This window comes from Scylla paramamosain, chromosome 2 (genome assembly GCF_035594125.1).
Source record: "Scylla paramamosain isolate STU-SP2022 chromosome 2, ASM3559412v1, whole genome shotgun sequence".
NCBI lineage: Eukaryota > Metazoa > Arthropoda > Malacostraca > Decapoda > Portunidae > Scylla > Scylla paramamosain.
Window position 1 is genome coordinate 4,391,415 of NC_087152.1, and position 27,381 is coordinate 4,418,795.

A 27,381-nucleotide genomic window follows, 5' to 3' on the forward strand; every position below is an offset into this window, starting at 1 on the left:
GTTAATACATTCCTCCTCATTATTCCACTTACGATAACTGTGTCGATTTATTTCACCTTACAAAAGAAAGAAGTCATTTACCAATCATACGTATTACTCGTACTCGCATTTCCTGATGGCATCAAAATAATAAAGAATTAATCCAGTTATCTAACCAGTATATCTGCTAATATATTTGTCATCATTATTCCAATTAAGATAACGCTTCAAGTTTATTTCACCTTATAAAACAGAGAAGTCATTTACTCATCACACGTGTTAGCTGCAATCGCTTGTTTAATTAACGGACCACCTGGACAGGCGTGTGTTCGTTAGCGGGATGTACCTTTATCAGTTCCCCAGGCGTCTTAATTACTCCCATCACTGTCCACCTGTTGTCTCCTCGCCTAAGTCACCAACCTGCACGGGACTAAAAGTCTTGGGACGTAACGAGGCAGTGCTAGATTCTGACCGCATCTGCCCTCGAATCCGTGAGTCTCTTCTTGTCTCCCGCTGTTCTTTTGAAATCCTCGCGTGTGTCCGTGTTAGCGTTACTTGGAAGGACGTAAAGTGGTGTTTTGATTCCTGTCTGGAGGATCGCGTGTGGCTGGCGTGTTGTGGCTTTCCTTGTACACTGTGTAATCTCTCTCTCTCTCTCTCTCTCTCTCTCTCTCTCTCTCTCTCTGAATATTCAACGAATGTAAATCAGATTCATCACATTTTCCATTGCTTGTAGAGTATGACCCACTTCGATACTATTTAAAACAAAGTACACACTGTCAGATGATGAGCGCAGTCGTGCCTAAAATGTTTTCTCTTCGTCGCAGTTTAAACGAAAAAAAGATATGAATATACATAAAATCTGAATAATTACGACGTTCAAGGGCCTGGATGTCTGGCTAACTAAGGACAATGAAGCTTACTTGAGTGAAGCTGGAAGTGTTTTATGTGTTGTGAGATCTTAGGCCTCTTCCTCCTCTTCTTTCTTTTTTTTTTTTTTTTCTTATTCTATTTACTTATTTTTATCTATCTTTTTTTCTTTGTGTGTCCTCGAACTATCACAAGTCTTCAGCCGCAGTGTCGCCTTATCGCGTACTCTCCCTCTCTTCCTCCTCCCTCAATAGTGTCTTTTGGCTTACACACCTTTTCTTCTTATTATTCTGCATTCCTTTCTCATTCAGACGGCATCATCTCGCTCAGTTCTTCATTGAGATTCGCTTCTTTTCAAATCCCCTCACTCCCTTCACCTCTCCATCTTCTCTATCTGTTTTCTTCTGTACAGGTACTCTTCTGCACAGGTACTCATGTCATCTTTGCGTTGTTGTATGTCGCTTTATTACACAAACACAGCTGCCTTAGTAGGAAGTTTACCATCTTCCGCCTACAGTCACCTCTCCATCCTTCCTCTTAGTGTTCTTTTCCTCTCACCTGTTTCGGTACCAATACTCCCAATCCATTGCTTTTCCCGCCACACACTCCCGGAAGTCTTGTCCGCAGCTCTTACAGGTTGATGAAAGGAAAAAGAGACACCATCTTTCGGCTGTTTCCATTAGGGGTCGCCACAGCGGATCAGCCTTCTCCATTACTCTCGATCTCCTGCGCCTTTCTCTGTCACACTTACCACTTGCATGTCTTCTTTCACTGCATTCATAAATCTCCTCTTTAGTCTTCCTCTCCTCCTCCTGCCGAGTAGGTTCATTTCCAGCATCCTCCTTCCCACATATGCCTCATCCCTTTTCTGATATTCCCGCACTATCTCAGTCTCGCCTCCCTTGCCTTGTCCCCAAACCTACGTACGTGTGTTGTCCCTCTGGTGTGTTCGTTCCTTATTTTGTCTCGTCTCGTCACTCCAAGAAAAAAAGACACGTCATCCATTAATGCATGATTCAGAGTACACCACCTCATCAGTCATCTCCCATCACCCACTCGTGCCGCAACGCTCCCCTTACGTACCCCACCCTGCCTCTCACGGGTCTGCTCTCTCCCCCGCCAGACACAAGCGGAAGCGAGGCGGCCACAGGGGCGGACTGGTGCCGGAACCCTCGGTGCTGAAGGACTTCACGAGCACCCTTGACGCGCGCCATCAGCACGACCCTGCCTTTGCTAAGTACGTGTGTGTGTGTGTGTGTGTGTGTGTGTGAGTAATTTACCACAGTCTTGGATATCACGTGCCTGACTCGTGACCGGCAGCTACACCCTCCCAGGGACAGCTTAGGGTCCATGATAGCCGATCTGTGGGTGAGGCGGAGACCATTCGCACGCCACACACACACACACACTGCTCGCACATCAGTGAAAACTCCCTAGCGTCGTGAGCACCCTAAGGAGTGTGTGCGTGTGTGTGTGTGTGTGTGTGTGTGTGTGTGTGTGTGTGTGTGTGTGTGTGTGTGTGTCCTTCTCAGCATTGGGAGACTCTTAATGAGAGGCTCAAAGGCGGTGATCAGACAGGCAACAGGCGAGGCGTGGTGCCTTAAGGAGCTGATGTGTCACTGATATGTCTTCGCCTCGTGCATCAGGCGAGTCCTTACTAACCTGCCGGCCTTCTCCCGCACCAGGTTCCTGTCGGAGCAGACCGCAGGGGGAGGGAACAGGTGGCGCATGGGCACCCCCACTACCACCCAGCCCTTCAGGAAGCACGCCCAGTTCAACGACCTCTGGGTCAGGATAGATCCCGAGCCGCCGATGTGAGTACTCTCTGCCACTGTCTCTTAGCAAACTCTATTATATTTTTTATTGTTTAGTGATATCAGGAACTAACCACATTTTAACTGATTTACGTGTATTTTCCGTATATTGCAATTTTTGTCGGGTGGTTTACGTGTATATTTTGTATATTACTCATGATGTTAATGACGACACTTCCCTTAAATTTTGTACCATCTGTCAATATGACCAAGCTGACGTCTCTGTGCTCGCCGCAGGTCTTACGATCAGCACTCGTCTGACTATCACGAGGCGACGACCAACGAGCCAGTAGATCCCCGCGACGAGGAGCTGGTGCGGGAGTCCCTCAGGGTATGGTATGGCCTGCCCGCCGCCACGCGCTCCGCCTCGCCCCGCGCCGCCTTTCCTGCACCCACCGTCCTGCTGCTGCTGCTGCTAAGTGTCCTCTTCGCGAGCCGCCCGTCACTACCTCAGCCAGTGTGAGTCTCGCCTTGAGTGAGGAACTTTATTACGGGAAAGTGAAAATTGTACCTTTTTTTTATTTTTTTTTTCTCTCATTAATTTGTGAAATTTGTTTACGTTTGTGTAATATTATAGGAACGCTACAATGCAGTCAACGGAATAATGCTGTTGTTTTATTCTTTTTTGTCGCCTAAAGTTATTCGGGACAAACAAGTCTTTTAGAAGCGCAATAAAATGTGATTAGGCTGTCTATCTGCGTGTCAGTCCGTACGCATATCTCTCTCTCTCTCTCTCTCTCTCTCTCTCTCTCTCTCTCTCTCTCTCTCTCTCTCTCTCTCTCTCTCTCTCTCTCTCTCAGCTACAACCTCTGCACCATGGTCCTTTTTGCCTTATTCCCCCAATGGACTTTCGACTTACCTACACACAACACGTAAACAAATACCAGCTTCTTTTTTTTGCCTCAGTCATTTATCTCCTCGTCACGCTTAGGCTGCACATGTTTGACGAGAATCCGTGGTGTCTTGTTTGTATGACTCCCTTATCGTGCCTCGGTCCTTTCCTCGGGGCTGGACGAGCAGGTGTGTTGCGTTAATGATCGTGTTAATTCTCAACCATCGTGTGTCGCTGTGTGTTCCCTGTCAGGTGCTCGAGTACGGGTCTCATCCTCCCTACCTTTCTGTTATTCTGTGTACAATTCCCTTGTTTAGTTTGATTTTTGTAGTAGTAGTAGTAGTAGTAGTAGTAGTAGTAGTAGCAATAGTAGTAGTCTCGTTTGTTTCCTCAATTTATTTTTCTGTGTATTTTTTCCGATTACAAGACTGTCTTTGGTAGTAATTCAACCTCCCTGCAGCCAATGAAACATTCACTGTTATCGTTCACTACCTTGTTTACCACTGATGGGCACAACACTGTCGCTATAAAGAGGTCATTGTAACGAGGTGCTTCCCAGTGGTCTGTAGAGGGACGCTGCCCGCATGAACTTGACCAGTGAATTATATCTCATAGCGACTGGTGTGATGGTTCTTCTCCTCATTCACGGGTTGGCTTGTACGTTTTCAGTGTCACTACGCATCATTGGATAACTATTGTCTTCATGGATAATGATTAAGAAATTTATATGTATCACTAATTGAAATTTATCTGTGAATTTTGATATTTACTCATCAAAGTAATTGTGTACTTTTAGGTTTTACAATTATTCATATTGTTTGTTTGTCTGTCCGCAAGTTATATAATTGTTATCGATATATTTCAGTACTATTTAGGGAAAACTGGCTCTGAGGTCAAGAAACGATTGCTTTGGTTCTGAGACAGATCCGGATATTAAAATGGATGCAGGATTTGCAGGTCACCCAGATTTCTCCCAGTAATAAGTCTACGGAGAGCGTTTGCCACGTATCACATTACCACGATTATCCCGCAGAGCAGACATCTTTGTTGTGAGGCCTTTTCAACCTTGATAAGAGTATCTGATAGGAAGGAAATATAGCGTTTATGTGTTTAATAAAACCTATTTGAAAATAGTGAGAACTTTTAGCTATTACATTTGAATATAGTGAATAATTAGATAGTACGCATCAGGAGTACATGACATAAGAACATAAGAAATAAGGGAAGCTGCAAGAAGCGACCAGGCTTACACGTGGCAGTCCCTATATGAAATATACCTACCTATTTCCACCTATCATCCCCATCCATAAACCCGTCTAATTTTCTCTTAAAGCTCCTTAATGTCGTATGAGTAATGATGAAGATTGAGTCTTGTCGCATACCATTAGTGCCACAAATATACCAGTGAGGCATTCCTCTCAGACTGTTGTAGCTGGTAAGTATCTCCGCATATATATTTAACTTGAGGTGTTTTATATTTCAGAAACTTCTCCTGCCGGTGATGTCAGAGTGCCGCCCGCAGCTCCGCTCTCCTCGGCAGTACAAATCCAGCTGCCGCCTGCCACACGCGGAATCCAGGCCGGGTTGGTGGCGCCGTCCCGTACTCTGCCGTCAGCTGCTCCCACCACCTGGACAGCTGTCCCTGAACTGCTAACAAATTTTATATGTTCTTTAGGAAAGGAGTGTTTATAAAGTGTGTAAAATGTGTTTAGTCTTGCTTGACGGACAACTGTTCACAAAGATAACAATACAGCACACGCTTGCCAACAGCTGAGTGTGTTACGCTGATGTAGTGTGTGTCTGTGCCAGCCTGTGCCAGGACTGGGTTGTGGCCTTCGCCGGGTGTGTCAAGGGAGTCCTTGTCAGGATGCCGTGCAGTGACAGGAAAACGAGTGTGGGTAATAGGCAGGCTACGTATTTGTTAATGTGACAAGAAATACTAGGGCTATGAAAATGATCCTGAAATACTCTCCCCGTCTTTAGTAGGAAAGTCACGATGGATGCAGCTTCCCGATTCGTCCGTCCTCTGTAAAGCATAACCGTGTCCGCCTGATTCGCCGTGGCCTGGAGGCTGCATGGACCTGGAGTGGCCTGAGTATTTAGGTGTCTTCCAAATTTGTTGTGGAACTGAACTATTCGAAAAAGGAAAATGCGGATTTTTTTTTTTTTTTTTCTCGTTTTCATAAGGAGGGAGAAGAACAATTGTCAGACTTGGTATAAACCCGTGGATGTGTGTTTGTCAATGAGTGCTGATACATTTGCGAGAAACTGTGCCGCCCAGCGACCTGCCCGCCCTTCAGCTGATTGCCGAAGTGCATGCGTCCCTCAGTATTACACTTCAGTGCAGATATGGCCAATGGGTCTGAACAAATGGCCTGGTCAGGAGACCAACACAGCGATTCACGCTGCGAGGCTTGAAGCCGGTGCATCTAACGATTATGTTTTAGGAAGCAGTCTTGGAGCATTCCCCGAGAGAAACTGAAGGAGAGAATAAGAGTGTGTGCTAGGCGCCGGTCCAGCGAAAAAAAAAAAAAATTATAGCAAATAAATGAATGAAATAAGTCCAACCGATGTTATTGAGCTGCTGGTGTTGGTGGAATACGTGCCATACATACGCAGTGGTGGAGGCATGGCTGTGCTGCCAGAGGGATCGCGGCCACTTGTCACGCTGTATCCCAGTGCGTTTCCTCGCCACCCGGCAATGAGGCGGGATGAACTGTCGAGTGTTGGCATTTGATTATCCTTCCTTATTCCCTTTCTGTCCCATGGGGAGCCTTCAACAATCCCTTCTGTGTGCGGTAACCACGGGCTCCGTGGCTGAATGTAAGTGTAAATAAAGATCCTCGCGTCGTCCGGGTCGAGGCTGTGCCGGAGCTGCAGCACCACAGGAGGCGCTGCGCTGCTCGCCAAGAAGCACTTTGGTTAAGGCTGTTTTTCTCGCTTCTATGGCGCTGTCAGACGGGCGTGGGTACAGCTGTGATGCCCCACATTGGGGCGAGGACTGTAGGCCCGTGTTATATACCTCAGGACAAGCGGGGCCGCGTAAATGTGTACATTTGCATATTCGTAATACTAACTTATGTGTAGACGTTTTTTCCTTTATGCATGAAACATATTTTTCTCGTGTATTTTTCGTGTGCTTAATATGGATGAATGTCATATTTTAGTTTCCACTTCAAATGTTTTCATAAATAACAAATTCCGTAAGAATTCATCGATTTAGTGCCTCAGGCAGGACGAGTTTGAAGAAGACATGATTCTGAATTTTAAACTTGACTAAGGAGAATAAGGGCAACGGAAAAAAAATAATAATACAAAACACAAACAGAAGAGGCATAATAATGAGGTCTGCGGTGGCTCCGTCCTGCCGGCGCTTCGGGGACTGCAGCGAGGCGAGAGAAGCGTCCCGCCTGTCAGATGAGAGGAAGACTCGTCAGTTCCATGTTCTGCCCTCGCACACCCAGAGAGCAGGGAGCGGTGAAGGGTGTCTGCAGTGTGACCTCAGTGGTGCACCTGCTAAATTATCATGGCTTTTCATGTGAGAAATAAAAGCTGGATTATACGTAACTTACATATTAATGCCAGGGTGACATATTTTGTGTAATGGTGTCCAGAAAAAATAAGGGTTCTTATAGACTTGGTCACGCTTATCAACTTGGTGTCTCAAATTGATTTTTAATGTAAAATATTTCCTTGTGTGTAATTTGATTAGGAAAAAAATGTATTATTCTCAGTAAAAGTCATAATGAATTGTGTCTTTTTTTTATCTTTGTGTGTGTGTGTGTGTGTGTGTGTGTGTGTGTGTGTGTGTGTGTGCTATTGCCTTAACCCGTGCTTTGAAATGTTGAGAAATTTATCCGAGAGGTCGAACCGTGGTAGAGGTACGGCTGAGGACTGAACCTGCGATTATTTCTCAATCCAGCCAAGACGATCACCGTGGCTTGGGAAGAGTTTGGTCAACCTTATTCTTCCGAACACTACATGTGTGTGTGTGTGTGTGTGTGTGTGTGTTTCGACAGGGACAGAGTTCCATTAATCATTGATGAATAAGGAAAAGAGCTGGAGCAGGTAACAGGCATTTTATGATTAAGAGTTATGAGAGATAAGCGATCTTATATCAGGGAGCGATTTTAATAAAGAAATATTAAGATAAATATATAATATTGCTAGTACTTATAACAGTTTCACATATCATATCATACAGAATATGAATAAAACAAGAATCTGCATTTTGCTCTAAGCTATGAAATTCATATAGGTCCAGTTGTGGTGTGGGAAGTCATCTGCCTCAATACCCAACCATTTCCCTTTCTCACAATACTTACTGTTTCAAGGCCGTCTAAAAATAAATTTATCGTTTGATAAAAAAAAAAAAAAAAAAAAAAAAATCGTTCCCTTGTATGAACGCAAAATATTTGAAAAGAGAGTTGCGCATACCGCCTCTTGTTTAAGGCGAATAAATACGCACTTCTTTATTGCCCGATAACATTGACAGCCTCCGTTAACAGTAACAATGAAGAGATAAGAATGTAGTTAACCTCGTCTCCAGCTACGCACCACCGACCTATTCAGATCATCAGACCAATTGCAGTCCCGCAAATCAGGACAAGGCGTTAGGAAAACACTCGATTTCTTATGTAGCACCAACAAAATTTTCCTTAATGGCACGTGAGTTGACACTACGTTATGTTTTTCTCTAAGGAAGTGTCTCGGAATTAAGAGGAGAACCCAGGACTCCTTTGAGACGCGATCTACGTTCAGAAAATCGACTGCAACTGATTGCAATAGTGGAATTTATATTAAGCATACAAGATAAAATCACGAGTTCACAGATGTTACACGGTTTCAAAGTACAGTTGGATGCCAGAAGCGATGACGCAACCTTCAGTCCCCATGACCTCTGGGAGGGATATTGCTTTTCAACGGGATCCTAAATCTGCATTTATGCTCGATTATTTTCCGCATTAATCATTTTTCTCGGGAATATCATTACTTTTCTCTGTTTCTAAAATTTTGCTTTCTATTACTTTTTGTTTATATCTAATTATTGTGTGCGGAGAAGGAATAAAACACAATCTTCCTCAATCACAATTGCGCCGAACCGAAACCCAGCAGCATCAGCTGTTACGGCAGACGAGGCAACGTGAGAGGTGGCCGGTCTTGTTTTTTCCTCCTGTCCACCATTTCACCTGATCCCCGCCGCCGCAGCACTGATGGCTGAAGTATGAAGAGAGACTGAACTTGCTGGTGCTGTGAAGAGATGTGCCAGACTCAGGGAAGGTGAGCTAGTGGTGGTGAGGTGAGTGGAATGCAGAGGTGGTGTAAGGTGTAGTATGTCACTTCAAAGGACTGCCTGAGTTTATGCTTATGGGGGACTACTTAAGTGAAATTTAGGGAAACTACGTGTATCTTTCCAGGGAATAAGGTTAACATGGGGTGTTGACACCACATAGAGGCTACATACCAGGGTGCCCAGGCCTTGCTGCCCTTCGAGTGAGATGCTGCCGCGAAGGGTCGCCGCCCGCCTCCTGCCTCACCTGGCCAAGGTGAGGAATGATTTTCTGGCTGTAGCTATTAAGTCTCGAATGGCAGGTTTCGTCAAGTAAATACCTTTGTATCAAATTTCAAGAAGATATTTCTAAGAAGATACATCAACATATTATAGTTTGAGTATGGGAAGTGCTGCTTTTTTAATAAACTCAGAAGCAAAGTAGATAATATTTCAATAAACCACATCCTTCGGACACTCATTTGTTACTTGCTTGGCTGGTGAATTTAGAATTAGTTATGCCAGAGTCATGTAGGAGTTATTAGCAACCCACAGTGTCAGGGTCTGCTTTCTTATATGGAAGTGCCCTCAGTTGCTTGCTTATGTGGGTATGATAGATTTTTTATTTGGTTTCCCTGATGAATCATGGCTAAGACAGCAGCTCCTTGTGAAGAACTGGTTTGGGGATTTGAGAACTGTTAATGTATATTTCTCGTGTGACAGTTCTGCTATAAGTGTGTGGATTTCCCCCTTCACCAGTTTCACATAGCTTTCCTCATATCTGTTAACCACCTTATGTCTGCAGGCTGTGGACAGACGGACAGTCACTCCAGGAGGCCAGTGGAGTAAGTGTAACACTGATGCATTTAGGTGTTCCAGCAGTCTGGTCAGCGTCCTACCAAGAGTCACCACCTCATCAGGTTAGAATTAAACTGTTTGTATATTCTCAGACATTGAAAGATATACCATTTTATGTTGCTGATCTCAACTTTACATCCCTTGTCCTTGGTCTGACCATGGCTGCTACAATAATCATTGATACAGAAATTATGACATTGGGCTACAAGTATCTTTTCTTATTCATGTTTTGTCAAGTAGAATGGGAAGGATATTTTAATAATAATAGTTTCATAACAGTACAGTATTGCCTTTACTTTGTGTTGTTTTCTTCAGCCACTTGAGCTTTGATAACCTTTGTTTTCTGAATCTATAACTGAATAAACCTATCATAATCTTTCCTTTACCACTGGACTTTTGATAATGAATCATTTGATAATAACAGAACAAGTCTTCCTGAGGAAGTGACTATTAATTCAACATCATCCTTTATAATGATGTATTGAATTATGCTCTTGAATATTGTAAATACTTGATCAATATTTGTCTCTTTGTTATGTGAAAGATCATTCTTATCTTATCTTTTGCTATCTGTTATGGTTATTGTGCGGAGTACCTTGAAAACAACTTGGCTGAGGAATTTCAGTATTCTCTTAGGTATTGTGACATAAACAGTGGCAGCTTAAAAAATACGAGAAAATACGTGAGGTAATTGTGTTTTGTGGCATAATTAATTTTATGCCCCCACCCACATATGGTTGTGTGTAGGAGTAAGTGGCCAAGTTGTCTTTCTCTCTCTCTCTCTTACTGAATTTTTTACATTTTTACATAATGTTTAGGAATAACAAGAGCATTTGATCAGTGACAAATGTCTGGTTATCTGTAAGTATACCAGGCTGACATCCTCCATATGCTTTTACATTAATATTTCCTTTTTTACTTCTAAACTCATTACATCACACTATGCCAAGTTCAGTTGTGCAGCATATTCAGCAGTCTCCTACAGCAGGGGTGACTTCAGTGCTGGTTTACTCCTGCAGCATTATGATGGATCCATTTCCTTCCCTTCACCAAATTCTGTACATACATGGAACAAACCATAAATGTGAGAAGCTCCCATCAAAGTTCTGGAAACAGTGTCTTCTTTCAAGCACTCTTAAATGTTCTCAGTTCATCTTCATCATGTAGTTACTGTTCGTTGTTCCAGGGACACCTGTCTTGCTTCCAATGCCATGTGCACATTGCCCATCTATCCCATAAGTTGCTTGTTTTTAGCTTAACTTATTCATAGGCTCCACTTATCTTGACCTTGACATGAGATGTTCTATTCCTTGTGGTGGGATAGGCTAGATTTCTTTAAGTGCCACCTGTATAGGATCATGCTGTTCCCAGTGCTCCATGATGCACCAGCATGCAGGTGACCTATGACCACATGTTGATCAGAGAAAATAGCTGGCTGGCATCAGAACTAATGCTCAGGACTTCTAGTTCATAGTTCATCTCTTCTCTTTGCTGACTACTTGGCCATTGTTGTCTCTCGTTTATCTGTATCTGATTTTTTATTTTATTTTTTACTTTCCCAGGAGATATGTCATGACAGAATAATCTCACACAGTTCATGTCCTTGCATACCTTTCTTTCATCCTCTGTTTTGTTCATTCTTCTTTCTCCCCATTTCCCATGTACTTTTTAATGAGAGTCTTCTTTTAGCACTCATTTCATCTATTATATTATTTTTATACTCTGTCTTATTTTTTGCCATACTTGAGAGGGGAAAGAGGGGATGGCTTGTTCAAGTGAGAGCCCAGTACTGACTGGCTGTGACTAAGGTTACAAGGGAGGAAAGGAACTTGGTGCAAGTATACATGGTTCCATTTCTTTCACCATCCATACATCTCTCACCACATGCTTTTCTTGATAAATTAATTTTCAAGCATAGATCCTTGACCATTGTCTTTCATTCCATACTTATGTATTGATACTGTCACTCCTTCACTCCTTCAACTGTCTTGTGCTTGCATGCTTGATAACTGTTCAGTTTTCTCTTGTGACCTTTTACAGTGAGGGTGCCCCTGCTTACACCATTAAAAAACTATTGTTTATTATTTGCATTTAGTGATGGAACCCATAGCTTTGTATCAACATTAAATAATAGTGAGTATCTGAACACAATTGGGGTAGATATGAACGTTGGATAGAATGAAATGTAGGTAATATAAGCAGTGAGTATTCATCACTTGTGTGTGCAAGTAATGGTTCAGCATGGTTTTTTAATTATTGTTTCTCTACTGTACTAAAAGTCCAAGGTTAGTCATAGCATTTGATGATGTCCACAAGTATTTGAAGTTATGAGGTGAGGTGAATGAAAATTCTTTTTTTGTGGTGGCACAACAACTATGGTCACATGTTGCAGGATTATAAAATTGTATAAAATGAAAGGTAAAAGAAACAAAATAAGGCATAATTATAAGCCTCTTTTTTCATGTAAATTTCCTAGTTTTATTAAAAATAAGGGTGGAGTGACAGACTCAAAAGGACGCAAGTTGAAAGTGACAACTCAGGATCTTTTATATGTATATTTCTGTGTGTGTGTGTGTGTGTGTGTGTTTTAGTTTATTCTGTTACTAGCAATTATACTATATAAAGTGGAAAATGCAGTTTTCATATATATATATGTGTTTCATGATCTGAGCAATAATTTATGTGCACTTGGGTAAGACTGGTGTATAGTAAACTTCTCAATGTTTGACAGATTTGTGGCTCCAGCACAGGACACTCCTACAGTCCCACCACCAACACTACCATCGTCCCTTCACTATAGCCAGGATGTACAGTAATGCCCTTTTCCAAGCAACACGGCACCCCAGCACTGCCTCAGTTTCATTGATGATGTGTCCAAAGCCTCCCCATGAGAAGGATTGCCATATACGTCTGTATTCCAGCAAGCCTCCTACTGTGCCTTCCTCTTCTCTGGGTGAGTTTTCTTTGAATGTTTTAAAGAATGTCTTGATTATTTCAAACTTTACTGTAGAAATTTTCTATAGTGGACTTGAATATCAACATATTTATTCTTCCTAAAATTTGTTCTACATAGTATTCTCCTGCAAAATGGGATGCTTCATTAAATAAATGTAATATTGCATTTTGTTTGTAATATTGAAATAATGCAACTTAAAAGTCACATAGTTCCATTTGTCTTGTTTGTATTTTTTAGAGGGGTGCTTCTTAACCTGGGAAGCCAGCAGGGGTACTTCAATTGATATTGCTAGGTGCTGAGAGTTGATTTTAGCCAGTTGCAGTTTAATATAGATCAGTTTTGCTAAAAACTATCACTATCAGTACTTCAGGAAGAGTAACTCTTCCTAATGTACAATAGTAACCTGACCACAGATATTTGATGACATCTAGCAAAGTTTTTTTATGTGTAGATTTAATATATTTAGTAAATACCATAAGTGGATGAAATCTAAAGTTTTATATTGTCCACACATAAGAAAGGTGATTAGTCTGTAGTGAGGCTGTTTCTCCTCTTGTCTGGCTGATGCAAACGACTGACTAAAAACTCACTTCCCCCTTGTTTTTATATACATGACTACAGTAAGTTTACAACTCATTACAAACAATAGACAGCTTGTGCAGCTTTGCAGGCAAAAGAGCAACATTTTCATTATGGAAAGTAAATGTAGAGTTGTAGTTAAATGTTTCATTCTTATCAGAAAATATATTTGATACTGAATTACTTCAGTCAGGTATCACAGCCCTCATAAGCCTTACTTACTAATTTACTTGTCCTCAGATGAAGATCAAAATGAGACTAAGATTTCATCTCCTAAGGAAGAAAAGGAAACACCAAAACTGAGAAAAGGTGAGGCCTTGGAGGACAGCAAGGCTGAGAAGAAGTTGTCCATAGTACAGAAGTTCAAGCTGATGTACAAGCAGTACTGGTATGTACTCATCCCAGTGCACATAGCGACCTCCATTGTGTGGTATGGCGCCTTCTTCATCGCTGCAAAGAGGTGAGGACAAGTTAACTGACTCAGTGTTTCTTTTCTCTAATAGTCTTATACTGATAAGTATAAGTAGGTGTTCAGTCACCTACTTATCACATATATCCTCCTTTGTATTCTTTTGTGATGTGAAAATATAACATTGTTAAAGAACCTTGGTATCAGTCTTAAGTTACACTGATCATCTTTACTATAATGAAAACAATTTCCATGTTTAGACAGGTCATTATGAGTAAGTGCTTCATGGAAGATGGAAAGGTATATACATTAATGCATACATATGTTGTTGAAGATATAAACAGGATTTGCTATTACACATACTAGAGCCCATAATTATTAAATGTTGCTTCACCTTGTCATACAGAAACATTCCCAGCTATTCTCTTTTTATTTATTTATTTTTTATTTTTTTATTTTTATTTTTTTTTATCACCATATCAGTTGATCTTGGCACTTCTGCAAAACTTTTCTTCTTGTCTTCCATTCTTTCACTTCTACCCTTCTGCTTACTGTCATTTTAGCTTTAATTATATATATTTTTTTAGAATTTTCAATTCTCAAAAATCATCAGACTTTTTTTAATAAAAAATATATTAAGGAGTACATGTAATAAGTGTATGAATGTAAGCAAAAAAACAGTCCACAGTCCTCATTGTTCTCCTTTGTGTAGTATTCTGCAATCATCAATAGTAAATAGTAAAAGCATGTGTTTAATTTTGAATTGTACTGTCTTTATAATCATTGTGGTTGTTCAGTCCAGGTTGACTTCTCTGATATTTGCTGAAGAGAGAGCATATTTAGCCAAGTACACTTGCTTTCCTCATCCAGGCTTTGCAGTGCTTCGTAATGCTGTTCATTGATTCAAGAAGTGTCAAATATCCTAATAATAATAATTGTTTGATTTTTCCATTTTACTAGATTTTGTTTTTCCTTTAATTTATCCCAGGAACTGGACTGATGTATCCTAGGCAGTGGACATATCCAAAAGTTGATGACTGACTGTATAATTCTCTCTCTCTCTCTCTCTCTCTCTCTCTCTCTCTCTCTCTCTCTCTCTCTCTCTCTCTCTCTCTCTCTCTCTCTCTCTCTCTCTCTCTCTCTCTCTCTCTCTCTCTCTCTCTCTCTCTCTCTCTCAGTGCTCGAGTTGTATTAATTTTATGGCATTATTTTCAGTATCTGTTTCTGTGCTGGGAAACCTCCTCACAAGTAGAAATGGGGCTTGTCAAAAATAATGCCTAAATAAATAAACAAATAATCCAAAGTAACAAAACTATGGTTTTGTGATAGACTTTTTCTTTACTGAAGAGGGAGAGAGGTCTCTGAATTATGTAAGTTTTACAAAAACCAGACTAGTGATTTTAGAATTTTCAAGTGTTCTCTCTTTTTTCATTTCCAGTGGTGTTGACATAATCCCACTGATGGAGAAACTTGGAGCCGGAGAAAAAATACTCTCTCACTTGCAGAGTAGCAATGCTGGCTACTATGCAATTGCTTATGCCATGTACAAAATTGCAACCCCAGCAAGATATACAGTTACTGTGGGTAAGTGACCTCACAGATAGACTTTATTATGAGCACATTGGAGTTTGTTGTAAGAATAAGAAACTTTTCTCTTTATGAATAGACTGAACTGCTATGGTAGGAATGGTAATGATAGTATTTGTGGTGGTGGTGGTAGTAGTAGTAGTAGTAGTAGTAGTAGTAGTAGTATAGTGAGTGGGATAGTAGTATAGTGAGTATAGGATAGTATAGTATAGTGAGTGGGATATCTTGATTGACCACACCCCTTCCTGACTGTACTCATAAACTTGGCAGTGCTACCTGATCATGAATGAAAATACTATTTGCAAGTTTTTACTCTTCATAATGTGTTTACAATTTTCATCGACTTGTGTGTTAGTTTCTCAATTTTCAGCAGTTACACTAACAACATCATTCATGACTGGAAACTTGACATTATAGCCACGCTGGAATGGCCAATAATTATGGCATACACCAACTCAGCACCAATGATTCACCAGCTCTAAGAGGGGGAGGCCATGGAATATCCCAGGCATATCCCTACCCTAAGACATAACACCTTAAGACTCACTGTTTGTTACACTGTGAAGAGAAGGCTTTCATGAGTATATTGAGGGAAAACCTACAAAAAATGCAAATTTACAAGTATTAAAACATCCTTTCATTGTGCAATAAATGATAAAATAATGTTAGCAGTCTCTTGGTTGGACATCAAGTGATAACATCCAAGACTGTGGATATGAATGTGCTGCTTCATTCACAGCATTGATGGGAAGGGGTGTGGCCTGTTGGGATATCCTAATTCCACTCACTATAGTTGCTGATGTTTATAATGATGGTAAGAGTGATGGTGTTTAAAGTTGAAGGTGTATGTCTTGAAGTGTTTTTATTTTATTTTATTTTATTCCATAAGGCAGGTGTTTTCTTAGCCACCTCAGTATTTTGATAGGCTCTCTTTAAAGTTGTGATTTCTCATTGGACTCCAGACACCTTGGTGTCCCCACTCACCAACTAGTGATGTGCCATTGAGAAGAACAGCTGATATATGAGTATCTCATGGGATCTTTTGGACTTTGTGTTGGATGAGCCATGAATGTTATTGAGCAGCACTTGTTTGATTTTTTTTCCTTTATTTATTTATTCATTTTTTATTATTTTTTTAAATTTTTTTATCAATCTTAATTGCTTATTGCAGGCATTGATAGATTTAGTGAAAATTGGATTGACCTTCATCAAGGTAACCATGGTGGTGATTGTTTTCACTAGACTCTATATGATATGTTATTGCTGTATTATCAGCCAATAAATACTGTCTGTTGTTAAGAAAATTTATTTCATTTGTACTGATTGCTTTATGAACATTTTGCTTTTTCCTGGTCTTTTTTCCTTCAGAGTAATGATATATTGCTTGTATTCTCTTGTCTTGTTTCTTGATGTGTCAATCAGATTTATCAAAGATGATTAATGGAATGGCCTGCTTTATAATTATTTTCATGTGTAAAACATTGCATTATCTAATAGTCTTAATATAAGGCATCGTATTGTTGCCAGAACATAAAGCATTTGGTATATAAAGTATTAAGATGTTTATATATTCATAGAGCTTATTAATTCTTAATTAAAATTTATTAGTGTTGCAAATATATTCCCAGGTATGGTATTATATGTTAAGGTTAAGAGATGTGGCTGGTTTTATGACAAGTTTCTTTTGAGTTATTGTGGTGTTGGTGGTAATGATGTATTTTTCTATTTCTTTACAGGAGGAACAACATTATCTATAAACTACTTGAAGAAACGTGGCTATATTAAGCCTGTGCCATCCTCAGAGAGGCTCAAGGAAATGTATGAAGGTAAAAAGGAGGAATTAATTGAAAAGAAAGAGGAATTTGTGGAAAGGTATCAGGAGAGGAGAGAAGAAATAGTAGACAAGTACCAGGAGAGGAAGGAGGAAATTCTAGATAGGTATCAGGAGAAAAGAGAAGAAATAAGGGAGAGGTATCAGGAGACTAAAGAGGAAATGGTACAAAGATTGTCTGAAAAAAGGAATGAACTTAAGGAAAGAGTTGTAGAGAAAAAAGAGGAGCTTAAAGATAGATTAGAGGAAAGGAAAGATCAATTGTCCAAAATTAGGAGAAAATAGGAAGAAGAGGTGAGGCATCCTGTACTCTAATATTGTGATTGTTACTAGAAAGGTGTGGATAAAAATTAATGTGAATATGATGGTGCATTGTGCATTTGGTAGGTTGGAATAGTGTTATGGGTATATCTGACACATCGCTAGTCACTGGGACATAGTTAGCAAGTGTATGTCCCTCTCTGTAGAACTAAAACAAAGCATGATTGACATGCTTATGCTTCTCTCTTCAGCTTTGATGGAGCATGACGGCCACCTTAGCTAGCGATGTAAATTTACTTGACACAGTCTCTGACACTGACTAATGTATGGGTGTCCCATCAGAAGGAAGCCTTTGTTTTGACATTTCAAAGTAGTCTTATGACATTTTTTATTCTTTAATTTTAAAATTCTGTATCAGTAACAAGTTTATCATTGTTGATGATTAAGTTGGAACTCATTACATTTTATCACATATATTTCAGTGCTGGAAGCTAAAATAAAATTCACTATAAGCATGAAGCTTCAGACTGTCACAGCATGGCTTGTCTTACAGAACTTCTCAGATTGGATTTAGATGAAAGGGAGACCAGCAAAAGCTTGAAAAAAAAGCTTTCTGTGTAATATATCATTGATGTTTCCTTATAGATGATAAAACATGTACTTGGAAAGAAAAAATATAAGAATTTCTAAGGCAGAACCAAATAAGACAGCTCATCATACAAGTGTATGTTTATGAATGCTTATTATGTGACCTTAGGACCCAAGCAAGACAAGTATCTTGGTATTTGTCTATGCACTGCTTTACGTACCCTACTCAGCCCCAAATTATGAATGCACACACACACACACACACACACACACACACACACACACACACACACACACACAAAAAAAAAAAAAAAAAAAAAGCTGGGGTGCTATGAGTGAAGAAATCAGAATAGTGGAAGAATGTGGTGTGGATGAAAGAAGGGGAGTTTTCTCTCATTATTTGTTGTTTGTGTGAATTGTAAGGGAGGGAAATTGACAGTGAAGTAGAGTGGAAGAGTTTCACAGGTCACACTATTAGATTTTTTAATGTTAAGATAAAATTCTTGTTATTTGTTTTCTTGATTAGAAATTTATAAGAAATTCAGAAAGAAATTTCAAAGAACTAACTGAGAAATACCATCAACATCAGTACAGTTAGGGTACCAGATACATGAACTCACAACATTCAATATGTGTTATCAATAGAAGGAAAGCTGGTCTAGAGGATGGATGAGTAAGAATTTAGGAGTTAGACTTGGAAGCTAACACGCACTAGATGAAATTCAAGCTACTGATCCATATCATAACTTGGAATCTGTACTGCATTTAGCTGGCTTCATCGTTGATCCACACACAAAACCATTGTAGTTCGGCTCACTGAAGGAGGCTACATAGTCAAACAGCTTGCATGGATTGCAAATACATGTCATAGATGATTGTAAGCATCTCATTGAGTGGCTTTATATTTATTTCCATTGAAGTTAATTGAAAAGGTATCTTTGGTTGTAGATGATACATCCAATGGCAGTGTTTATAGCATGGTGCCAGTCTGTCTACATGCTGTTGCCCACTAGTATAGTTTATGTGCAAAACAGTATGAGTGTTGTGAAAAGCCAGCCTTGACTTTCATTTGTTGCTCTATTTAAGTACACTTTTACTGCATTTTGACAGTATTTATGAAGCAAAATATTTTATGATATTGGAATCACTCTTAATAGTACTTAGCTGGCTTTGAGGTAGTATAATCTGAGGGGCAGAATTGAATTGCTAACCCCAAAAGCCAATTGTCTACTGTATACTATTATTTTGCAAAATATTTTCTTTTGGAAAGAAGTTTTGAGTGAAATGATTGTCAATACCATAATGAATATAGTCAGTAAAGTTACCTTCCTTAATTATTTTGCAATGGAGATCCCAAGGCTCAGGGATACTGATTGCTGGTGCCCAGCAAGTCAGCACTGTGTGATTTTCACCCACAAAAGTCAGTTCCTCATAAAATTTTGTTAATTAGGATCCATAGCTTGCTATTCAAAATTGTTTGTATTACTTGATGATATTGGTTGGATTATTTGTAGCTTGTTTGCCTCTCATCTGGGATCCTACTGTACAGGAAGAGAAGTTCAGTAAGGATGCTCTAGGGGCTGAGTGGTCACCAGGACTGACCATTCAATAACATTCCAAACACAGAAGCTTTTGAAATGTACAGCAACATATGCAGCAACCAGCCTGTTGTGATGAATATTTTAAAAAGTAAGCTAGTTTTCCCTTATGGAAATGCATGTAAATTAGAAATTTGTTTTTTAGATTATATTTGTAAACAATCATGATGTTTACATGCAACTCCAAACATAAATGTCTGTTTCCCACACCACCAAAACAACAGCAAAAAAAGTGCCATTACTGCTGTCATATGAGCCTAAGAAAATAGGCTGGTTATATATTTATGGCAGTCAGCCAGCTGTCTGGGTATGTAAATAGTGAGTAAAGCCAGTGGCAGTTTTAATTTTGTATATCCCTGTTTGTTATAACTAGTGAAAGTGAGTGATTAAAGCAGACTACTGACAAGATACCTTTGTATTGTTGCATTACTGTGGTGGAGACCAAATTGTTGTAGAATCTATGGCTTCATTTACATCATCCAGAAAAATTTGACTTTACCAAAGAGTATGAACTTGAGGTAGTATATCCATACATTGTGTTTGGTCATGGGCTGGGTGATGAAATGTTGCAATCATAAATATCAACACAAATTATTGAAAGGTGTTCATCTACTCATTTTCAATGATTTGGCATTACACCAGAATCAGGGGATGAGTTAAAGTTGATCATATTGATCATGCAACTCTTAGGTTTGTATCTCCTGGTCAGCAGGGCTAAGTTAATGTGTGTAAGAAAGCAAACCTATTGTAATTTTTTTTTTCTCATCCCACAGTTTATTGTTTACTTTTAGAACCAACCAGTAAAAATTTATTTGTTATAAATATAGCTTTACAGCTATATATCTTGGACTGAAAGTTCTTACTTTTAGCAGAGGAATTAATTACCTAAATTCCCTCATCCTTTTGTAATGTTCTACTGAATTATATATATATATATATATATATATATATATATATATATATATATATATATATATATATATATATATATATATATATATATATATATAGAAAAATTGCTAATAAGTACTGCCTCACTATTTCAAGAACAATACTAAAGCATCCAAGACAAGTACATGAACAGGAAATCTTGCTGCCATACGAACTAACCATTCCAATATTGAGGTTCTGAATTTGCATTTCATCAGCATTATATTGTATGACTATTAGAGGTGAGTGTGAGGGATAGGAATTCTAGTTCCCTATCATCATCTTGCTTGCTGATAAACAGATATAAACTAGTGTTGCTAGTTGCTGGCATATAGTATAAAATACAGGAAATTGTGTCAAATAAGTTGTATTGAAAAAAAATATATATATATGTTTATCAGTGAATTGTCACTTCAAAAACTTGTGATTTTTGCCACCTCATTCTCTGCCCACTCCCCTTTGAGACACCTGAGGCATGCCCTGCTGAGCTTTCTCTCCTTTTAGTGGATAAGATTGTGATTTATCATGTTTTTCATAATACAAGAACTAAGAGAGTCCATATTGCAAAATTTCCAAGACAGTATATATGAATAATAATATGATGCATTTTTTACTGCTGAGAGTACCTGATAATGATTGTGTGTGTGTGTGTGTGTCTGTGTGGGTGTGTGTGTGTGTGTGTGTGTTTGTGTGTGGCTATGATAAGTGGGTATGAGGACAGGTTTCTATATCTGTTTCAAGAAGAAAAATTCATTATACCAAGATCTTTCTAGTGTCATTGATGCCAGGAGAATAGGCAAAGATGACAGGCATCAACAAAAGTACTATCTTTAAGAGAGAGTCATTACTTGTATATCTCAAAAATATTTTCTTAACTTTTTATTAAGTATTTCCTTAGAAACCTATAGGCAATTTAAATTTTTTTCTAATAACTTGGAATTAATGCATCCCAGTAAAGTATGTCAGTCTTTCTTTAAGCTTGACTATGCAGTAGATTAATTTGTCAGCACCAGACGTCCTCAGTCTCCTGTCTATGATCTATCAAGTAATGGAATGCAAAGATGTAGTGACTGATTTACCTCACAGAGGCCAGGCAGAAAGGTTACCTTAGTGGAGTACTAAAACCTGACCTCATTTCCTTCTGGGTGCAGATGTTAGAGCTGTGCATGTATTGACAAAATACTGACTCATGGGGAGAGGAACATAATTATGAGTGTTCATTTGATGTTTTATATACTGTTTAGTACTATGTATTTATTTATTATTTATTTATTTATTCCTTCATTTATTCATTTTACATTTTTAAATGGGATTGTAACATGTAGTCCCTACAACCCACTTCCCTTCCCATAGTGGTGCACCCATTGTTGTCAAGACAAACATTTGCTGTGTGCTCAAAACCAGATAAGGTTGCTGATTGCATGAGGTAGAGATTGCTGAAGTGCTGTTCCATATTCCTTAGTGGGACAAGATGCTTGATCAGAAATACATGAAAACACTTGTACTTTTATTTGTTGAATTATTTGCTAGTATTGTTTACCTTAAAATGTTTCATTTTGTACTGTTATAATTGGTCAGTAAAGTGCAGTATAGTGGCGACAAATAGACTAGGTTCTCCCATTAATATGTTGCCACTATTAAGTGTAAGTGTTCTGTTGACATTCTTGTTATCAGTATTGGTGCAGTGACACAGCACAAAAAAGGAGGTACTTTCTTATGTGGGCAACATGAAAACCTCTACCATTCAAGAAGTTCACACTTTTGTAGTCAGTGATATGGCTGAATGTTGTCACACATCATTGGTAGTAGAATTGTTAGAATTTTCTCATGTGTGAGTTGTTTACTGTTATGATCTGGAGATAATTTAATGAATTTGTTTTCATTTGTTTTCATTTGGCTGGGACACAACACGGTGCAAAAAGGAATGATCCCAGGAGTAGTGGAATAATGCAGGTGCAGGATGGTTAGGGTGAAGTGTACTGTAGCAGCACAGCACACACTGTACATACTGCTCTCTGTAAATAATAAAGTGAACAGAGAAATTAAGTGTACATGAATTAGTTGACCTTGTCCATTGTTATCATTGTAGTTAACAAGGGAAGGTATTATTGTTTTCAAAGTAGTGTTGGAATAACTACATTACTGAATTGCATTTATGAATATTTCTGTGCAACAAGCTTGAGTGATGGATATGATTACTGTGTTATCTAAACTGTTGATGTGGAACTGGTAAGTACATATAGTACAGATTCTTTTCAAATTTAAAGCTTCTGTTATTTATAGCATGTCAATCAGAGGTTCATTTTATTAAAGAGCATATTTACTTTCCCCCACACAGCTGTGGTTGTGCAGGTTCGAGCCTGGACAAAAATGGCCTTCAAGCGGAAAAATGAAAGTGCTTTGCCCATGCGTCTGTACCGGCCTGTGTAGGGGAGTGCCCAGTGGGTGTGGCACTGTAGACGGTGCTGGTGTATCAACAGACTTTTCTAAGCAATTACAGTAATTTCCTTGATGAGGCAGTATTCTTCCTGCTGGGAGCACTTACTCAGGGCACAATTAGTATAACACATCAGCTTTAGTGACATGCTCAGGTATGTTAGGTTAAATTTACCAATGTTTTGTTGCACTTTGTAAACTTAAAAGATGAAAATTAATTCACATTAATGTCTTCATGTGAGTTGATTGTCTCACCCAATGGATTGAAGGACTAGAGTCACTAGATAGGTAGGCAGAGGAACAGACCTAGATAGAGAAGTAGATGGTAGATGCATTATTGTTCCCTATTGTAAAGTATATAAACATTTAGGAATTATGACATTTAATCATTTACAAATATTTTTATGAGATTATACCAAATAATAAAAGAAACTTATTTTTCATTTTTTAATGTCGCATACATATATTTATTTACCAGCTTTTAGGTAGCATAAATATTATTAAATGCACCGAACAATTGGCCTTTATCTTCAAAACTATGGCATGCCAGAGAGAGAGAGAGAGAGAGAGACCCGTCTTTATGTTCCTACAAGAAAAAAAAAATCAAATCTGAGTCTGATTCTAAGACTACCACCACCACCTACTACTGGTATTGCTATTACCGCCACCATTGCCACCGTCTCTATTACCGTCTATTATTACTACTCAAACCCTTGGATTAAATCGTCCTTCATTCCTGCAAAGCCACAGAGACACACATACACACACACGATGAACTGGAAGTTTACGACCCCACGTGAGGGTCTCCTTCCCCCTTAAGCCTAAAGTGTCAGCTATTGTTAGTATCACTTCCCTGACATCTCGCCCGCCACCGACAATTCCTCATCTCACAGAATGGTCGTCACTCCTTCAAACGTTGATTAAGCACCTGATGTTTCCCTTGCTGGATCTTATACACGTGTTCAAAGAGGGTGATCATAGTGAGAAGGAAGCGTAGGTAGATGTACAGAGAAAGGCAAAAGTAAGGTAACTTCACCAGTTTCTTATGTAAACTTCCCGTTTGTAACAACTCGCTACCTCAGCCTCATTCACATGTTTAGATGTGGTGGGTCAAAGAGAAGGAAGGGAAGATGACTGGTGAGAAAGAGAGAAGGGGTTAGGTAAGGTAGCCAACCTCTCCGGTCCCTTATATAAATTACCTGATTGTGACAGGTCACCGGTCCTCACATGACTGGGGAATTCACGTGTGTGGGATGAAATATCTCGCCTGTGTTTCCTTGTATCCTCGTGTCACCACTCACTCGTGTCAGCCACAGCACACCACGCCTCGCAGATACTGCTATATTTGTGCTAGGGAACTGATGTTACTCTCTCTCTCTCTCTCTGTCTCTCTCTCTCTCTCTCGGTTGTGACAGCGTGTTTTAGCGATGACTTTCTTGGCAGTTGATGGTACATATACTAGGTATTTCAGCAACCCTTTCAGTATCGTAAAGCCAGTAATGACATTCTGGATATTATTTAGAGGATTTTACTAAGTTTAGGATGATATTTTTAGTTATTGAAAGGTTAAAAAAAATCTATACATAACTATTTTCTATACTTACTCAGCCCTGATTAACAACAGGTGAATATATGTAACTTGGACTCTGTAGTATGAATGGCTTAACATTTTTTTTTTTATCCAACTTTGTGTGTGTGTGTGTGTGTGTGTGTGTGTGTGTGTGTGTGCGCGTGTGTTCTATGGTTAAAATTATGTAGTACCTAATATAAATAAACATATCCACACCAGCCCTACGTAGTAGCACCCAGTCGGTGGTTGGCCTGGTGCCTCTCGCTGTGCCTCATGACCCGCATCATCATGCAAGAAGCGGAGTCGATTTAGAACTTTGGCGCGGCGCTTGTGACCCTTTAGAGATAGAATCCTTTCCTGTTCTACACTGATTTGTTATTGTTGTTGTTGTTGGTGGTGGTGGTGATGGTAGTAGTAGTAGTAGTAGTAGTAGTAATAGTAGTAGACAATGATATCACCAGGTTATAATTCATTCGTATGTAGTTCAAAGCGCACGATGCAAGCAACAACAGAATATATATCCAACCACACACCTCAAATCAACACACTACAGTGACTACACCATTTCACAATCACCAAGTAAAATCTGACACCATAAGTACTACGTCCTGACAACATCAAAACAGTATCACGCAACATCGCCTGCTCTCAATACAAACCCACCCACGCACTATCACCACGCACGTAGGCAAACACTAAAAAATAAATAAATAAATAAATAAATAAAATAAAATAAAATCTTGCACTTAATATTTACTTTCCCCTTTCAGTATCTATGTCACAGGGTTGTTACTAGGGCCTGGCTGGGAAGAAGCAATGTGACTGGCCCATCATGGAGGCGGCGGCTGCCCAGAAACCAAGTTAGGGAAGGGGAGGGGGAGAATACCGTGTGGATACTGCGTAGTGGGGTGACGGGCACGCCGGTCTCACGTGACGAGGGTAGCGTTGTGGGGCGGGGGGGGGGGCGGGGAGGGGACACGGGTGGGGATGGGGAGAGGCGCGATGACAGCCGGGAAGGTGTGGGGAAGGGGGGGGACGGGAGAGGTGAGGGGTGCAGGTGATGGGAAGGGAGTGTTGGAAAGCTTGGAGTGGGACAGGTAGGTGTGTAGGTGGGTGGTGGTAGGCTGGTGGCAGGTCATGTTGTGTGCGAAACGCTTCTCTCTCTCTCTCTCTTGAGGTCGAGGCCACCTAGTGCTTACATCTGATAAGAAACGTTATGCATGACAGCTGATAATAAATAAAGCAATAAATCTCTCTAAGAGAGAGAGAGAGAGAGAATTTCCACCCAAACTTTTTACCGCTCCGTTTCATTCCCCTCCCCTTCCAACCGTCACCCCACAACACAGCTTCCTCCCACATACCATATTGCCTCAGTGGCATACGATGCATGACCATCCTCACCAAGCAGGAAAAAATCAGTTTCTAAAAGCAGCTTGCTTGCACTGTTACCAAGTAAGCTTAATGCATTGTGTTGGTAATAACAAGTGTAGGATAGGTAAGGATGCACTGGGGCATCACAACCAATAATTTAGTTTATGCGCATGAGTGAAGCAGTGCTGAGGCAAAAACTGAATAAATGACTGCATGGAGAAGAGAGGACCGATAAAACATGATATATAACAAGAGGGGGCACTGCGCCTGCGCCGGGTTGGGAAATTAAAGCCACAGCAGACGACCTCCACCCCCAGTACGCGCTAGGCCGGCAGAGGGGTAGGACACCACACCGCGAGCTGCTCTCTTGTGACAGAACGTACTTCACATACTGATAACATACTAAGAAAAGAGGGAGCAAGCGTGTACGTGACGGCTCCTGATTGAGTTAAGCAGTCTAGCTTTTGTAAGACGTTCCCGCGGTTTTAGTTTCGTGTCGGTATAAGCTTAGTTGTGTTCTCCCGGCATCAGGAAGGAAGGAGGAGGACGGCAGTGCACCAACCCGGCGTTTATAGGTAAGTGGCACGTGCTGTCTTGTTTCGCGGCGCCAGGGTGTCGGCCCAGGTGTTCGTGTGGTGTGAAAGATATCAGGAGCGGCGGGCCCTGTTTCCTGTGAGGCGTGGAGGTGTGCGAGGCAGTACTGGAGGCGCTGCAGTGTGGGAGGAAAATGAGGCGTGTTTGGCTAGACGCCGGCCGGTGACTGACTGGTGGTGGTAGTGGTGGTGGTGGTGGTGGTGGTGAAGTGTGCGGTGTAGGGAGTGTGTTTGCTTATGTTTCTTTTAGTGGCATGAAGGATTGGGTTGAGAGAGAGAGAGAGAGAGAGAGAGAGAGAGAGAGAGAGAGAGAGAGAGAGACGTATATATCAATAGTAATTATATCCAGATGATTATCATGCAGAAATATAATTATAGAGATACAATCATAATTCAGAGATAAGGGAGGAAGGAGCATGACAATAATTATAGTTTGTATCAGTGCCGTATGATCGCCACGCTGCTGCACGCACGGGGCTGGCCACTGCTCCTAGTGTCCGGAAATAGCTCACATTTTTGCAACAGGAAGGAAGGAAGGAAGGAAGGAAAGTCGCGTCTCAAAGTTATGTTTATTTTTGACACCTGCTTCCGTACACAAGATTCTCGTTTTTACCTGTACCTTCACCCTCTCTGCCGTGTATTAGTGCAGTTTGTAAAGTAACGTAGCGAAATATACAGAGAGAGAGAAAACGTCATAATGATAGTAAGGAGCTTCTTGTCTACTTTTCCTAATCACATGAAATATATAAATGATTTGCTGACGGGATAAATTTTTCCTCATTCAGTAGTAAACAGGACGTAGTTTACCTATATAGTTTACCGTAATTCCCAGTGACGTAAGTAATTCTGGGCTACAGGGAGGGTATCACGTCAGATTAGTATAATAACTCCTTTGGGATTACCAGAGGCTTAGTTAATAATCCTCCGAGAGGCTGCCCAACGGAAAGGGAAAGGAGATGGTATGGGTACATAGTTAATTTTTATGGAGAAATGTAGAAATTAAAGTGGGTTAGAAATTAAGGTAGGAAATTGTGTAAAACTATTTCCATG

At 40.1% G+C, this 27,381-nt stretch overlaps 2 protein-coding genes across 6 annotated transcripts in view; both read left to right on the forward strand.

Moving 5' to 3' along the window:
- LOC135108677 (metalloprotease TIKI1-like) overlaps positions 1-7,245 on the forward strand; it is a 100,731-nt gene extending 93,486 nt beyond the window's left edge. The window contains exons 7-10 of the mRNA XM_064019825.1: positions 1,973-2,086; positions 2,535-2,663; positions 2,901-3,122; positions 4,979-7,245. Of these exons, the coding sequence (XP_063875895.1) occupies positions 1,973-2,086; positions 2,535-2,663; positions 2,901-3,122; positions 4,979-4,997 (484 nt within the window). The 3' untranslated portion in view covers positions 4,998-7,245. The remainder of the gene's footprint in view (positions 1-1,972; positions 2,087-2,534; positions 2,664-2,900; positions 3,123-4,978) is intronic.
- Positions 7,246-8,597: 1,352 nt separating this feature from the next.
- Positions 8,598-25,112, forward strand: LOC135108693 (uncharacterized protein C18orf19 homolog A-like). 5 transcript variants are annotated; one of them, XM_064019829.1, is made up of 8 exons: positions 8,598-8,775; positions 8,913-9,041; positions 9,570-9,684; positions 12,354-12,575; positions 13,398-13,617; positions 15,005-15,150; positions 16,890-16,979; positions 22,700-25,112. In XM_064019829.1, the coding sequence occupies exons 2-8, from the start codon at positions 8,994-8,996 to the stop codon at positions 22,789-22,791; spliced, it is 933 nt and encodes a 310-aa protein (XP_063875899.1). In that variant the 5' UTR covers positions 8,598-8,775; positions 8,913-8,993; the 3' UTR covers positions 22,792-25,112. The 5 variants fall into 5 exon arrangements, with proteins under 5 accessions (XP_063875899.1, XP_063875897.1, XP_063875896.1 ...); XM_064019827.1 differs by lacking the exon at positions 22,700-25,112 and having other exon boundaries at positions 8,599-8,794; positions 16,890-22,403; XM_064019826.1 differs by lacking the exon at positions 22,700-25,112 and having other exon boundaries at positions 8,599-8,775; positions 16,890-22,403.
- The last annotated feature ends 2,269 nt before the right edge of the window (positions 25,113-27,381 follow it).

Excerpts from the sequence above, each read along its gene's own strand:
- LOC135108693 (XM_064019827.1), top strand. The coding sequence starts at position 8,994 with ATGCTGCCGCGAAGGGTCGCCGCCCGCCTCCTGCCTCACCTGGCCAAG. Across the intron at positions 9,042-9,569 it reads TCCTGCCTCACCTGGCCAAG|GCTGTGGACAGACGGACAGT; the intron begins GTGAGGAATGAT and ends TTATGTCTGCAG. Across the intron at positions 12,576-13,397 it reads TGTGCCTTCCTCTTCTCTGG|ATGAAGATCAAAATGAGACT; the intron begins GTGAGTTTTCTT and ends ACTTGTCCTCAG.